Here is a 16,238-nt window from a genome sequence, read left to right as displayed (position 1 = left end):
CACTTATGTAAAATACACACTCCCTGAGGTTATTGCTTTCCTATGTGCCTTCAGGCCATTTGTTGATTAAAAGTGTACAGCCATGTGTCTATGTTTAGATGCAATGGGTCTTCCAACTGAATATTTCGCCAAAATTTAAGTCTTACCAAAAATACACAGTCTGAGTGAGATATATAATGATTGTAATTCACTGAATTTCTATGTCAATTCTTTATTAACATACCAAACATAACAGACAAACATGACATACAATGTTGCCTGAATGGCGTTGATATTTACAAGATAAAATGTAAAAAAAAATTATATATTTACAACAACTGAATCAGATATGTTTTGCACTTTTGAACCCTGCACTGAATGTAAGATAAATATGAACATTTCCCCAATGCTGTGGATTTATGTATTCTGAGATATATCAAGGCATTTCGTATCTAAAGAATTGCACAATTGCAGGTTTACATTCCATAGGATTCCAAATTTGAACTTTGTGTGTCAGAAGAAATGATAAAAAACAGTAACCTTTGCTGTATTACTAACCTTCAATTTCAGATTCAATCTCTGAAGAGAGGGAATAAGTTAGATTTTTCAGACATATACTACTTTCTTCAATCTTGTGCACCTGAAATGTTTCTCTGTGCTACTAAATTTTCAGTGTACCTTTTCCCCAAAAATGAATTTAATTCCAATCCCTGCATTATTTTAGCGAATGGCACTTTTTGCACCCCTGTGCTATAATCACCACCAGTTAATATTCCACTTTATTTTTATAATTATCAATTTTTTTTTAGTAAATTTTGATCCCCATGTTTTCTTTTACAAACTGCACTTTTGCACCCTATGCTATAACATGAGATTTACATTCCCCAGTCTCCCCAGTGCCACTCATTATTCAGCACCCTGCAATATGCAGGTATCTCCACAGCTAATATTCTACTTTTTTTTTTTAAATCAAATTTTTAGGCTGGGTGCATCAGTGTGTACCTGTTCCCAAAACAAATTTCAATATTTTGTTCACAGATGACACTAAAAATTTGCCTTGCGCTATAATGTAAGATGCATCACCCGTTGATATTAAACTTTATCTTCTTTAGTGCACTAAAATTGTTTTCTGTGCACCACCAGTTTTAGCTACGTACAGAAATTTCAAATTTTGATTCCTGCATTATGTTCGCAGTTGCACTTTTGCACCCTGTGCTATAATGTAAGATTTACATTGCCCGTTAAAATTCTACTTTATTTTAACAATTTTATGTGTTCCCAAAAATGAATTTCGATCCCTGTATTATGTTCGCAGTTGCACTTTTGCACCCTGTGCTAAAACGTAAGATTTACATCACCAGTGCTGTTGCTTTATGTCGCTTTATGCTTCCCTCCACTCATTATTCAGCAGCCTGCAATATTCAGGTATCTCCACGGGGATCCAGCCACAATTTATGCGCCTTCATCTTTTTATGGTTATAATTTTTCCCTCTTGGTTCCCGACAAATGCACCATTCGCAGAAATTTCTATGCACTCGTGGAGGAATATAGTGTTACATGTGTATAGGTGTTGAATGCATAGTAATAAGAGAGATTTTTCTGATTGAAAGCATCATAAATATACATGAAAAAACAATTATTGCTAGTGAGTGATGTATTTATATCTCAATGAATATATGAAAATTACATTTTCTGTTCACACTATCGAGAGAAATCTCTTCATTTGTAAGTAAAATTTGTATTACAGGAAAATATCCTCACTCAAATGTATTTAAATGATCATTTCTTAAAATTGTCATAAATCATTGTGAAAATTTCTGACAACAATTATACCAATTCATATAAATCTTCAGATAAAATACACAAATTTCAACAAATTTTGGACATCATTTTCACACATATTGATTGTACAGCACTTGAATATAAAAACCACCGGTACCCAGATGCAGGTATAAAATGTAGACGAGGAGGAACATTCAGGTCTCATCTGCATCAAACATACAAACTACCGCCCTGGGGGCTACTCCCAGGCTGTAGAATTAAACCCAACACATTCATCTGGTGCAAAGAACCACTAGTTCAGCACTCGAGGGTTTTCCTATGCAGAAAACAACCACCTTGCGACAGGGGTGAGGGAGAGGGTAGTAAAACTACAGCCTGCCTGTCTGAAGGCAAGATGGCAGCCGTCAACGAGTGGGGAAAGAAAAATGCTGGCACGAGGAGATAGAGAAGGTGGGGATGTAAGAAAAAGGGTTGAAGTTAAGGTTCTGTACCTGGATTTTCGCCGCAGCGTTCGCCACTTCTGGGTCATTAAGGTCAATGTCGATTTCTTCCTCCTCTTCCGCTGGTTTATTAGCTTCCCCGTCGGCTTTCGGGCCGTCATCTGTCGGTGCGGAAGCAGGCTGTTCCTGGTCTTCTTGCTCCTTCAGAGCTTTCGCCTGCTTGCGACTCTGGTAACCCCTGAAACAGCACAGCATATTTAAGGCTCTAGTGCTTCTTTCTTGAGAGAATGGTGAGTTTTGGGGTAGAACAGACGTGTTTTGGACCAGACAGGTTGTCAGGAAGAGAAGGTTTTTGGCACCTCGGCGGTTGTGAAAATAAGCTGCCAATAGAATGAGATAGTGCAGGCAAGGCCGGGTTTAAATGAGGGCCGTACCACTATAGGGATGGTGGAGGGGTGGGCAGGTTGGCAGCTGTCAACAACCTGGCAGCATGGGGCTTTGAATAACAATATCATTAATATTCTTTGAGTAATACTTAGTATATACAGGTTGTGTACCAGAGTAACTTCTAAAGAAAGGGCTATAAAAACAATATCCACACAGTAATATTGAGATTGTAGAAAGATATCAAAAACCTGTAATTTGGCATTGCCTACAAGAAAACAGGTGTAATAGAATAGATCAAAAAAGATTCAAATAGTATAGAAAACAGAAATACTGTAGTTTGAGCTCTGAAAGAATAGAAAAAAAGATTTTTTTATATATAGTCAGACCTGCATTAGTGACCACCTCTACATAAGGACCACCTGTCCAATGTATTAAACCTCCATTTTGTGGTTAGATAATTTGTCCCAGTGACACAGTGAGTGTCCACATAGACCAGATTTTCTCGGTCCCTTGAGTGGTCTCCTTCCACTGTAAAGTGTCCCCTGAAATGTAATCTTGTTAAGAGATGTTTTCCCCTGATGACAATGATGACCACACACTCCCATGGGAAATCTGGTGACTCCTCCCTACAGATAGGATCTCTGCAAACTGATGAACTCATCTCTGTCCACTTTCTACTGTAGCTCAACTACAACTTAAATACTCGCAAAGACTTGAACACCCAGCCTTTCAAAACACCCACCGTGCAAGCACCCTGGTTCAGGCTGGCGTTTTACTGACTTTGAATTTTGTAATGTCTTAATATTCAATTTTGGTGTATGTGTGGCTATTTATTTGATAAAGGTATTACTTTGAAACACAGTGGGGCTATTACTGCATTTCTGGTTTCTTTTAAGGGACGAGCCCTTTTATGTTAGTGCATTTCAGCCTCTGATTTACTGTTTAGCAATAGACAGTCCAAAATTGTAATCCTTATATTACACTAGAAATGAAATGTGCCAGTACGAAAGATGAAGCACCTTTGGGCAAATTAAAGGAAAAATTGAACCTCTAACTAGTGTTAATAACAGGCCAGCATGATACTAGTACTCTTCTCAACTTGCCAATCAGTCCAACCTTTACTATACATTCAACTACTAGACTAGTCTAAATTTATCCAGTTGCTAATCTAGAGTGCAACGACACTACTAACTGTTCTAACTTGTGCTAATAACTGGCCTGTACGATACTTACTCTTCCTCTTCTGTATTGCTGTGACATTTCCGTGAAAAGCAGGGATGTTACACAGACAGGTTAGTTAAGCTTTCACAGACTTGACGTAAAACATGTCACCAAAGTTACGTCTAGGTTCTCTACAAAGATTTAAGACGGATACTGGACAATTTCAGGGCAAGACTGTTTACAGCTAAGGGGTAACTTCCGTTTTGGTGAACTTAAATAAAAGCAACATTGGGATGGCACCACTACTGGTATGCTACATCTATCAATCTTTGAAAGTAACAGTTTTTTAATTCATTTTCAGAAAAAGAAAATGGGGAATGAAATTCTATGAACTGTTTTCAAGGAAAGGCCATACAGGTTTCCTTTTCTACAGAATAATATTTGCATGCACATGGAGCTATTCATAGAATTCTGAAGGTCGTAATCTGAAAATTTTCAAGGTCGCAGAAAAACAAGTTGACTGCAGTTACACAGCGTGGCACGAGTACAATTGAGAATAATTATCAAACCCTTCCAACTTCTCCTTCTGTCTTTTCTGACTTCTTAAAGAATAAAGAAATTGTGATAGCAACATGAAAAATTGTACTGTACTGTACTGTACTGTACTATCGATTCAGAAGCTAGTGTGATGACTGCCCCCTAGCGGGTCTTTCAATCACTGCAGGCTACATTAGAACATGGGGCCATTTCCTCTGCCTAACACATTCCCCCTTCCTGTTAGCATTTGGTGTAATCTCACAGTAATCTCAGGAATCTCAGCTCCACTCATTTTCCTGGCTGACAACATCACACTGACTGCCAGGTTTAGATAGCTTCCAGTTTGTCAGGCTGCAGTAAATGTGTTGAATTTATTTTGTGGCAGTGGTTTTGATTCAAGGTTGGAGGGGAAAGGAGGGTTTTTGCAGTGTTTGAAGTTTGCAGTAGAAACATTTCTGTTATAATTTGCAGCAAAGCCACAACAAAAACCACAAACATAGATATTTAAAGCATCATTGACATGTCACAATTTTTTGCATTTCTGGTGAGAATATAAGTTGTGTACAACTTATCACCATCACTATGTCTTTGTCCATATTTGTCTTTAGTTGTATTACTTGTACTTTTCTCTGAAAAAAAAATTCACAATTTACGCTATTACAGTATAACGTAACACACAATTCACACATGTAGGATAAGACCCTTTTTTGTTTTATCCTAGTGCAGTACATTTGTACATCAAAGGGACACATGGATTTTATAACGAAAACACCACTGCTGACACCCTGGGGTGACATGTTTGTTTAGCAGGAGGACATTAATTATCATTACTGATAACTTCTCCTCCCACTCTGCTGGTCAACATTTCCCAGCAGACAGCTATTATATATCACTGTGTACATGTATATAGGGAGACAGGGCAGGGTTTAGCAGGGCTCGAAATATTGGGTGCATGTGCACCTTGGGCCACACCAATTTAATTTGTTGGTTCTCAGATTTGTCGCTTCATTTTTTTCTGATTTGCAAAAATAAAAGGTTTTGAAAATGGTAACTTCTCCTCCCACTGCTGGTCAACATTTCCCAACAGACAGCTGTAATATATCACTGTGTACATGTATGTAGGGAGACAGGGCAGGGCTAAGGGTCACAGGAATGCCAGTTGCTATTTCTCAGATGCTGATCAGATTTGAAACAATTAGTCAGTAAACCTTCACAGGGAGTGCCCCAAGATAAACATGTTTACTCTGTATGATCAGGGAATGATCAGCACTCCTCCCACATGCCACAGGGGGGTAGATTTTATCTATCACTGGATACAAGGCATGACTGAGGTCAGCTGATGGAGATGTTTCAGATTTTTCTTCCAAGACAAATGTTGGAATGGAGTAAAGAAGAATGCTATAAAGGCAGGATGGATGTGTAAAAGACAGGGGTTTGTTGTTTTATAAACATGTATAGATACAACAAATGAGGTAATAAAGAACTCTTGACAGCTATGGGACACAGGGCAGTACTGGGGTCAGCAGTTGCTTTAGATTTTTCCTGGAGAAAAATGTAGGAAATGGAATGAAAAGAATGCCAAGGAAGGATGTACCAACAACAGGCCTGGGATAAAGGTATAAAACATTATTATTCAGACAAAAAATGGGGTAATTTGGAAACAGCTCTTGAAACCAATGTTGTAGATTGTAGTCCTGTCTACATATTATTATCATTAGTGAGTCAGAGAATCCATAGCTGATAATGATGACTCATAAGCTATTATTCATGGATACCACAGGGTAAAACAGGGCAGGGCTGTGGCCACTGTAGTGACACTTGTTGTTTCGCAAATTTGTCCCATAACTAGGAAATGGAGCAAGAAGAACCGCAAATTCATATATTTTTGCGAGGACTTCATTCTTGGTAGAAGGGGAAAGAACTGTTTTGTTTTAAGTTTATGGTTGAAACAATTTTGTACTACAAAAGCTCATTGTAAAAAAAATAAAAACACTGCAAACAATTGAGGATTTACAGTAGCAGGGGGTGATGAGCAAAAGGGGTTTGTGTTTATCTAAATTTTGTGATTTCCAGGTAAGGCTGGTAGGTAAGGAAGGTAAGGTGGACCTTGCTATGGTCACACAGAGACTCCTAGCAAGATGAGACAAAAGTACACTCTTAACACCGCCTACCACTAGGGGCTGTGATCACTGAGCCACCAAAAATTTTACAGATTGCTCAGTGAATTTCCTACATAAAGAACACTTTTGTTCACATTTTGTTGTGTCATGTTGTCTTCTATATGCAACTTAAACATTGTGCATCATATTGCAATTATCAAATCAAATCAAATCCAATTTTGTTTGACAGGCTGAACAAAAGTCCTAAAAGGGAACTATGCGGCTCCAGATGTCTTACTGACTGGGTGTGCAAGATGTGGATTAGCTTGAGGAATGAATCCCCTACATACAACAATTCTGTTTATTTGTTTACTAAAGTCTTGTTGTCTACATCTAGGTGACTTCAGTCTGTATTCTGGCCAATATACTGCACAACAATTTTATTCATTTGTTTACTTGTTGTTTATATGTTTACCTGAATCCAGCCTGTATCCTGGCCGCGGCCAGGTCCTCTTCCCTGGAGCTCCCCTTCTCCTCTGGCTGTGGGGACTGGGAGCCCGGCTGGGATGCCTGGATCTGTGGGCAAACGGGAGGCTAGGGTTACTCTGGTGCTCACATGTGATGCTAGTGTTACCCACACAAAAAAAGATATAATGAAGTCCCTGTCCTTGGTACTGAAATGTTAATTATAACTTTAAAACTGCAGTATCTTCTTGTAAAACTCTTCATCAATCAATAAATCAATCAATCAACAATTAAGAATTACCATGCTTATAGACCAGTCTTTAGGTATAACACTTGTTACATGATAACACATGTAGTAACATATGATGCAGGTTGCCATGTCCTTGGTGCTGAAGTATATACCAGTTATATCTCCAGTCTTTAATTTTGAAACTCCTGATGACATATTAAAATATGTAATACCAGATGTTTAAACCTTCACTGTCCTTGGTGTTGAACTATATGTAAATTAAAACCAAATCCCAGTCTCCAGTTGTGAAACGCCACAGTACAAGCTAAAACGTGAAGTACCAGATATCAAAACTTACCCTGTCCTTGGTGCTGAACTCTATGTGAAACAGTACTAAACTCTAATACCCAGTTTTGAGACTCTAATTTACATGCTAATGCATGAAGTAACATCAACAAAATGCTACATAGATGCAACATTGGATTCTGGCCAAGAAAGATAGAAACTTACTATCCCCATCTTTAATCTATCTGAAATCTGAAACTAGCAATCAGAAGAGTGCCTGGATAAGTCCCAGATAATTGGTTGCTCCCAGGAAACACTTTTAAGTCATGATGTACAGTAATGACACCTTCTTTAGACAGCTTGTAACACTGCAGTGTGTGAGATATACTGGGCACAGGTGGAACAAGTCGTTATGTGTAACATGACCACCTGCCTCCATGTACCTGCAAAACTTGGGTGTTCCATCTATGGGTAGTTAGGCCATGTTGATTTGATTATATGGATGACATCCTCTGGGAACCCCAAAACTGATGCAAGCGTACAAATAAAAAAAATTTGGCCCCCCAAAAGAGTTGCTTTCATTATGAAATCTAATATGGTTATGAAGGTTGCACAAATAATACAGAGTATGGTATGGTAAATAATCTTCAAACTCTTCAAATTCATTTCTTTACATTTTCGTCTTTTTTGTTTGATTTTGGCATTCTACGACATTGGTATCACTTTCCAATGTTTTTTTTCAACCTATGATATATATTTGATCATTTTGATAGGGATTCAGTGAGACATTTGTTTAAAATCTACAAGCTTCTTAGGCTATTCAAGTAGTGTTATTTTCATCAATCGCAAAAAGAGATACATTGTATTTTTGCTAGCAAAAAGAAACATAGACATATGAGCAAGGGCGAGGGAACTTTCAACCACCATCTTTGCTCATAGACATCTGATTTGGGTTGACATAATGTCTTATCCCATTTCTACCTGCCTATAGAAATGCCTTGACAGTGATCTTAAAACCCTTGGCAACTACAGACCAGGGACTATCATATTCAAGGCTTTGGTTATAGATGTCAAGTTCAATTTTGTCTTATCTTGGCTTTTATCTTCCAAAAAATATTGCCAGCAATGGCATTGACCATGACCTCCCATCCCATGGGAGTCACGCTCAAGGGCTTAGATTTTTTCATTTTCTATGATAATAGAAAATGATAATAGAAAATGATGTGTGACTGGCATTATGTCAGATTTCACCTTTAGAAATAATAGCGACAGTATTCTTACATCATACAATTGTCATATGACATTCAAACTTCAAAGGCTAAGATCTTTACATTTTCTATGTTTGTAGACATGTGACTGACATCATCATGTTTTACATTTAGATTCACAGATTTATTTTACACTCAAAGGCTTAAATTTTACATTTTCTATGGACATATCTGACTAGCATTATATCATTCATGTAATAAAATGTGAGATGCAAAGCCAGTAGAAATAATGCTGAATCTGAATTATTATCTGCAATGCTACAAGCTAATTCGTGTTGTGTTTTACACCTTCCTACGCTCCTGGCCTGTAGATGACAGATCGCCTGTTCCCATCATCAGTCATGCCAGCAAACAATATATCATGTTTTACCTTTAGATTCACACTCAAATTTTTTTATTTTACACTTTCTAACTGTTTGTATATACACTTTCTAACTGTTTGTATAAAAGAAGCCAAAAGAAATAAAAGCTGAATCTGAATTTCTGCATTGCTAGAAGCTAATTCGTGCTGTGTTTTAAACCTTCCCATGCTCCTGGCCCTGTATTATATAGTGTATACCGGGTATGACGGATTATCTGTTCGTATCATCAGTCATGCCAGGGAACGAGCAAACATTGATTACAGCCTGGCAGGGCAGAACAGCGTGTCAGAGTTATGTCTGCACTTCCAGTTACATCTGAGCCCAAATATCACCCATCCATAATAACTACAAAATCACTGCTTACAGCTGATATAGGCCATCTATAAACAGGGCTCAAAATACTGGATGCACATTTTAATAGATATTTGTTATGTATGTAAAGGTACTATTGTACACTAGTATACAGCATATTCTTGAACAAGACACCTGAGCCAAAATATCAGAGATCTATAAAGCCTACAAAATCGCTGCTTGAGGGCTCAAAATACTGGGTACTGTACATATGCACCTTTTCTTACTAGATATTTGTTGTGTATGTACTAATTGTACACTAGTATACAGCATAATCTACAATAGGGACCGAGCGAACATTGATTACAGCCTGGGAGGGCAGAACAGCGTGTCAGAGTTATGTCTGCACTTCTAGCTACATCTGAGCCCAAATATCACCCATCCATAATAACTACAAAATCACTGCTTACGGCTGATATAGTCCATCTATAAGCAGGGCTCAAAACAGGATACTGGATACATATACACCTGTTTTTTTTCTACTACAGTAACCGTAGTAGATATTTGTTATTTTTATAAGACATATTCTTGAATAAGACATCTAAGCCCAAATATCACCAATCTATAATGCCTACAAAATCAAGGCTTATTTATTTTATAGGGCTGATACTGATAGAGTTCATCTATGAGCAGGGCTCAAAATACAGGATGTATATGCATTTATGTAAAGGCATTGTACAGCCTAGGAGTTATGTTCACTCTGCCAGATACATCTCAGCCCAAATATCACCGATCCATAATAACTACAAAATCACTGCTTAAGGCTGATAGGGTTCATCCATAAGCAGGGCTCAAAATACTGGGTGCATATGATGTTTGAAGCTGTATGCAAAGGCATTGTACAACAGTATGTAGCATACTCTTGAGAAAACATAAGAAAAGCTTTGTTGTGATATTTGTTTCGAACTGGCCAGAGGATTTGGGCTAATCTGATCAAAGCACTCTATAATGCCAACAAAATCACTGCTCGAAGCTGATATAGTTCTTCTATAAATAAGGCTTAAAATACCGAATGGATTTGCAATTTAAGGCTGTGCAGCTAATTTTGACTGACTATATATTTGTGTGGGTATATTAAGTATGGAAAGGCATTATTGCATACTACATTGTACTATTACTAATATATAACATATTCTTACAAAATATATGAAAAATGTAAGAAATGCTTTTTTGTATTACTTGCTTAGTAATTTGAAATTAGCTATAGAATTTGAGTTCAATTATTTTATGTTGTGCACCCAAATGTTTTCTAAAGATTTAGGTGAGATGCACCAATGCACAAGTTCCAAAACATGAATTTTTGAACCCTCATAAGAAATACAAACATGACATTCAGGAACAAAAACATGTGCCACAACTGTGCCTGTCCCTGGTGCTGAATTACCTTCCAGTAGACATGATTACAGTGTCTGACAGATGAAGATATTGAACCCGCACAGTAGCCTTGAACTACCAGCGACAGGCATGGTGTTATCATTACAAACACTGCTTGTGGAAATGGCACTTTACACAATACGGAAGGATGGCACACATGCAGTGAGCTCATGGTGATTAGGCCACACCAATTTAATTGATTGGTTCTCGGATTCGCCTGTGCCATTTTTTTCTAATTTCCAAAAGAAAAAAGAAAGAAAAAGAGCCAGAATCAACTCCAAAATGCTCACATTATTGCTCAACTGTTGAAGAAAGCTCCTTGTCTTCCTTGTTGTTACTTACAGTTTTTCCATGTATCAGTGCATCGGTTTGATAAAAAGTTTAGAATTCTTTGTTTGAATTATAAACCCGCCTGGTACATGTATCTGTATTTGTATAGCTGGTATAACCGCCTTTCGGTGTAACACACCAGCTTCGCAGGCACGCGGCGCGGCAATAGCTGGCTATATTACACCGATCGACTTGTTACACCTAACCCTTGAACTTCTAGCTCTAGACATTGTTTAAAGCTATCTATTGACAATGCCCCTACTGTACGTTGACTTCAACTTCAACTTTCAACTTTATTTGTTCAACCAGGTATCACACTCAGGCCACTCTGGCCTGTTTTTCAGGAAATCCTGGTACAAAAGCACAGACAAACACCTAACAGTTAAACAGATTCACAATACATACAAAGTCTAAAAATAGCACATAGATAAAACTAATCTTAAATATTTGATAAAAACTGTTTAAAAGTTCTGAGACTAGGCTGCTTCGTGGCTCCTATAATAGCTTTTGGTGCTATCAGAGAATTGTTTTCAATTCTTTTTCCCTGTCGCTTCATATTTTTCCTGAAAAAAATCAGAGAACCAACAAGTCAAACTGGTGTGGCCTTAGAGTGTAATACCTGTGGGTTGGATGTGACAGAGTTTCTACAGCCCCCATGGTAATATCTGAGCAGCAAAGCCGTAACGTTGACGATCAATAACCTGTCAAAATCACTGCTTAAAGCTGATACAGGCCTGTCTGTAAGCATTCAAATCATGTAGATGTAACCTGTCCTTGGTGCTGAACCTGTTTCTACCAGATATTACATAAATTAAACTAGCGAAACACCTTGCATTTGGAGAAATACTACATAAGAGGCAAAGGAGTTATCAGAATTACTGCTTTAAGCTGATTTTGGCCTGTCTGTAAGAGTTCAAATCAGATGAGACCTGTCCTTGGTGCTGAACCAGTTTCTACCAGATATTTCTCGTATTGAACCAACATAACACTTCAGCAAGAAATACTAAGAGTTATAATAATTATAAGAGGCTAAGAGTTGTCAAAATCATTACTTAAAGTTGATACCACTGGCCTGTCTGTAAGAATTAAAATCAGATGAGACCTGTCCTTGGTGCTGAACCAGTTTATACCAGATATTATGTATATTGAACCATCGTAAAACCTTACATAGCAAGAAAAACTGTTTAAGAGGCAAAAGAGTTGTCAGAATTACTGCTTAAAGCTGATGATACAGGCCTGTCCATAACTTATATAGTATTAGACTTCAAATCATTTGGATGTAGCCTGTCCTTGGTGCTGAACCGAATTCTACCAGGCATTATATATATTGAACAAGCAAAACACATTATATAGTGAGAAATACTGTATAAGAGGCAAAAGAGTTGTCAAAATTATTGCTCAAAGCTGATACCGGCCTGTCCATAACTTATATTCTTTCTTTATTGGCAATGACAACAGGTCAAGACACAGGTTATCAACTTATGTAGTATAAGACTTCAAATCCTTTGGATGGAACCTGTCCTTGGTGCTGAACCCATTTCTACCAGGTATTACATATATTGAAGCAGCAAAACTCCTTACATAGCAAGAAATACTACTTAAGAGGCAAAAAGTTACTGCCTAAAGCTGGGTCTATCCTGTTTATAAGAAGTCGAATAATTCAAACGTAACTTGTCCTTGGTGCTGAACTTAGATATTACATATATTGAACCAGCATTTCACCCTACATAGCAAGAAATACTGCATACAAGGCCAAAGAGTTACTGCGCATTGAAGAACCACTGTAAATTTTGCAAGAAGGAGATCCCATGGGCAATCTTAAGGGCAAAACATGCAACAACTTGGCTGAGCGTACCTGAGCCAAACCAATAAACTATAGTACCGATGGCTACATGTACATCTGTGCAAATATCGGGCATCAATAAAGACTATAAAAGCACTGCTTAAGGCTAAGATTGTGATGTCTATAATAATTTCAATTACGATGGGACCAACAGTTTGAATCTTTAATTTCTGAGTAACCTCAAGGAAGGGGGGGAGGCAAGTAACAGAATTATAAATGTATAACCATACCAGTGTCTTTATGACAGTCAATAAAAACACTGACAAAATAAATGTTATTAGGCTGTCTATTGAATACCTGTGCCATTATTATTAATAGTGGTCATTGAAAACACTGACAAAAACAGTGCTACTAGTATTCGGTTATCTCTCTCGTCCTTAATTGTCTACAAAATTTAACAAAAAAGTCATCGAAACACATCGGGTTGGCCTGTCCTTGGTGCTGAACTACACATAACAACATGTAGTATGTTACAAGCCACTAAAAATGGGCCACATGACAGATTTCTTAGACATCTAAATAAACAATTAAGTTGAGATTTCTCATTACAAATAATGTCTAATCATCATGTATACGTTTCATTTTAATTATGAAAAGTCTATAGTTAGTTACTAGATAATTTTAATACCTAATAGCGTGCAAGTCAGCACTGCAATGTACCAATAAGAATTGCACAAAATTTTCCTTACAAATTTCTTTGAATAACCTATATAGGTTTTCTTTTGAATAGCCAAAAAATGTGACACACTTACAACATAACATATAGCTGCAGGAAGGAAGACAAATATTGGGTATTAAAAAGATAAATATTGGCTATCAATAAGACACATATTGGCTATCAATATTCCCGACCAAAACACTTCCGTCAATGAGAGAACCAATTAGTGCAGAGGGAAACGATCTCAATCTTTAATTAGTCGCCGGGAGGGTTATTGACAGGCTGTCATAGCTGCCACTAATCTCGTGGTTCGTTAGCGGAGAGGTCAACAACCTGACGACCTTTGACACGGGTCATTTGTCAGGAGCCCACAGAGGGGCGTGATGTAATTTTGACAGATTGACTTTTCCGCTGATTTGATTTTTCGGATTTCAATTTAAATTTACAGGGGAATTTTTGGAGTAAGGCCAATGGTGGTTGTTCTGTATCTGTATCTGTATCGGTATAGGCGGTATAACCGCCCTTTGGCGTAACACACCAGCTTCGCAGGCACGCGGCTAGCTATATCACACAGAACGACTTGTTGAATTACAAATTTTCATAGTTGTAAAAAAATCTTTATCATAAAAAAGCAGTAGTCTTAGAAAAGAATTTATCACCGATGTACAGTCTAATTTGGGATCTACATAATTTGGATAAATGTATCTGTTCATCAGGTCATTTTGGTGTTCTAGTTTTCTGTATTTCTCCTTTGAATGAAGAATTTTCCCTGTTATAGAATTTGTAAGAGGCATGATGTAATTTTGACAAATGGACTTTTTTGGCTCCAAAAATACCTATCAGGAAAAGTAGTATAGGCCACACCAATTTAATTTGTTGGTTCTCGGATTCGCCTCTTCATTTTTTTCTGATTTGCAAAAAAAAAAGAATTCTGGGTCTGGATCAACTCAAATGTGCTCATATTTTGCCCCCAACAGTTGAAGAAAGTCCTTTTCTTCCTAGTTGTTACAGTTTTTTTTTCCATCTATCAATGCAGTGGTTTGATTAAAAGTCCCAAATTCATTGTTTAAATATTAACCCAGCCTTTTGTGTTGACTACATAGCTCTTATCGTAGCATTTGGGCCTATAATAGTATGACCAGTCCTGTTTCTATTTTTATTTTTTTTCGCCCTGTCGCTTCATATTTTTCCTGAAAAATCCGAGAACCAACAAATTAAATTGGTGTGGCCTTATAGGCAAGGGACTCATCAAGCATGTAAGGGCCAATTAGTTTGAGATCTAATTTAGATAAATGTATCTCTTATCAGGTCATTTTGGTGATCTACTAAAGACGAATTTATCTGTTGTAAGAATCTGTAACAATGGGTACAGCAAACATTTCTGTATTACTGATTCAGAAACTATACATACTTAAAAATCACAACATAGAGTCACAAAAAAGTTATATTTGTGCAAAACATTATGGGGTCAGTTTTGGCCCTATACGGTAAGATTCGTCGTAAAAAAACGGTGGTTTTTAGGGTTAAAGAAGAATTTCCCTGTTGTAAGAATTTGTAACAATGGGTATAGCAAACATTTCTACATTCAAATTTCCCACCTTAAATGCGCCAACCATCCCAGCCATTCAGGATATAACCTACTAGTCTCTACCAGACCAACTACGCTGGCTATGTATAGGAGAATAATTGCCAGGGGAGTTTGGCCGCCTTGTAGGTTTGACTGGCCTGGAGGGAAAGAAACTACCTCCCTGCGGCCGGACTCCCTTGGCCAATTTTACTCTCCTTTTTGCCGAATTCTATGATCCGTATTCCCGTAGAAAGGCCTGGTGGAGGCTAATAACCTACATGATACATTTCCCTGTTGTAAGAATCTGTAACAATGGGTATAGCAAACACTTCTACATTCAGAGTAAAAAGACTCTTTTTACACTACCAAGTCTTTTATTCAGCCAACGTTTCAGTGACCGTCTGTCACCTTCCTCAGGGCAATTCTGACTGGTTCACATTGCACTGCAGCACAGGTGTCACTGCAAAACGTCAGCTGAAGAAAAGACTTGGTTGTGTAAAAAGAGTCTCTCTACTCAGTGTCTTACCAACCTGATGAAACTATTCACTAATTTCTACATTCAAATTTCCCACCTTAAATGTGCCAACCATCCCAGCCACTCAGGATATAACCTACATGTACAGTTCTACTCACCAGCCAATGAACACATCAGATAACATCGCCAATTCCGGAGGACAGAATTCCCATGCATAAATGCACCGAGGTGTTTCTAGATTCCCACCGATAATGCTGTAAAGACCATCACTATATCTTACCAACAACTACAATGTATTCCCCCCAAAGATTGCTGTGTACAGTAAAAACAGTTTTCAACATACACAGGGACTAAACCTGTTGTTAACCACTGTCCAAAATTTGGTGGACAAATATTTTTAACATTCACAATTATCGCGATTTTACGTTCAGAAGTGATTGGTCATTAATTATCCAGATGAAGGCGACGGTGGTGGTTGAAAATTTGATCTCTATGTAACTCTTGTGTTGGAATAAAGTTCAACATTTTACATTTTACTATAGTATTAGTCACAATTATGAAGAAATTCCTTCCGAAGAAAGTCGCAACAGAATTCAACAGAATTCCTGCTGTAGCGATTCCTGTAGCGTTTTTGTGGCTGCCTGAT

At 37.6% G+C, this 16,238-nt stretch overlaps 1 protein-coding gene across 3 annotated transcripts in view; it reads right to left on the bottom strand.

Annotated features, from left to right (window-relative positions):
* The window catches only part of LOC109461512 (ABC transporter F family member 4-like), a 42,599-nt gene that overhangs the window by 6,962 nt on the left and 19,399 nt on the right, over positions 1–16,238 (bottom strand). For all 3 annotated transcript variants that reach the window (XM_019757888.1, XM_019757889.1, XM_019757890.1), the window contains 2 exons: positions 6,861–6,961; positions 2,253–2,439 (listed from right to left, as the gene is read on the bottom strand). In XM_019757888.1, coding sequence (XP_019613447.1) covers positions 2,253–2,439; positions 6,861–6,961 — 288 coding nt within the window. The remainder of the gene's footprint in view (positions 1–2,252; positions 2,440–6,860; positions 6,962–16,238) is intronic.

This window comes from Branchiostoma belcheri, unplaced genomic scaffold, assembly GCF_001625305.1.
Source record: "Branchiostoma belcheri isolate BF01 breed outbred unplaced genomic scaffold, Haploidv18h27 scaffold93, whole genome shotgun sequence".
NCBI classification, from domain to species: domain Eukaryota; kingdom Metazoa; phylum Chordata; class Leptocardii; order Amphioxiformes; family Branchiostomatidae; genus Branchiostoma; species Branchiostoma belcheri.
Note: the sequence above shows the minus strand (reverse complement) of the source record. Positions and strands in the feature narration are given on the sequence as shown.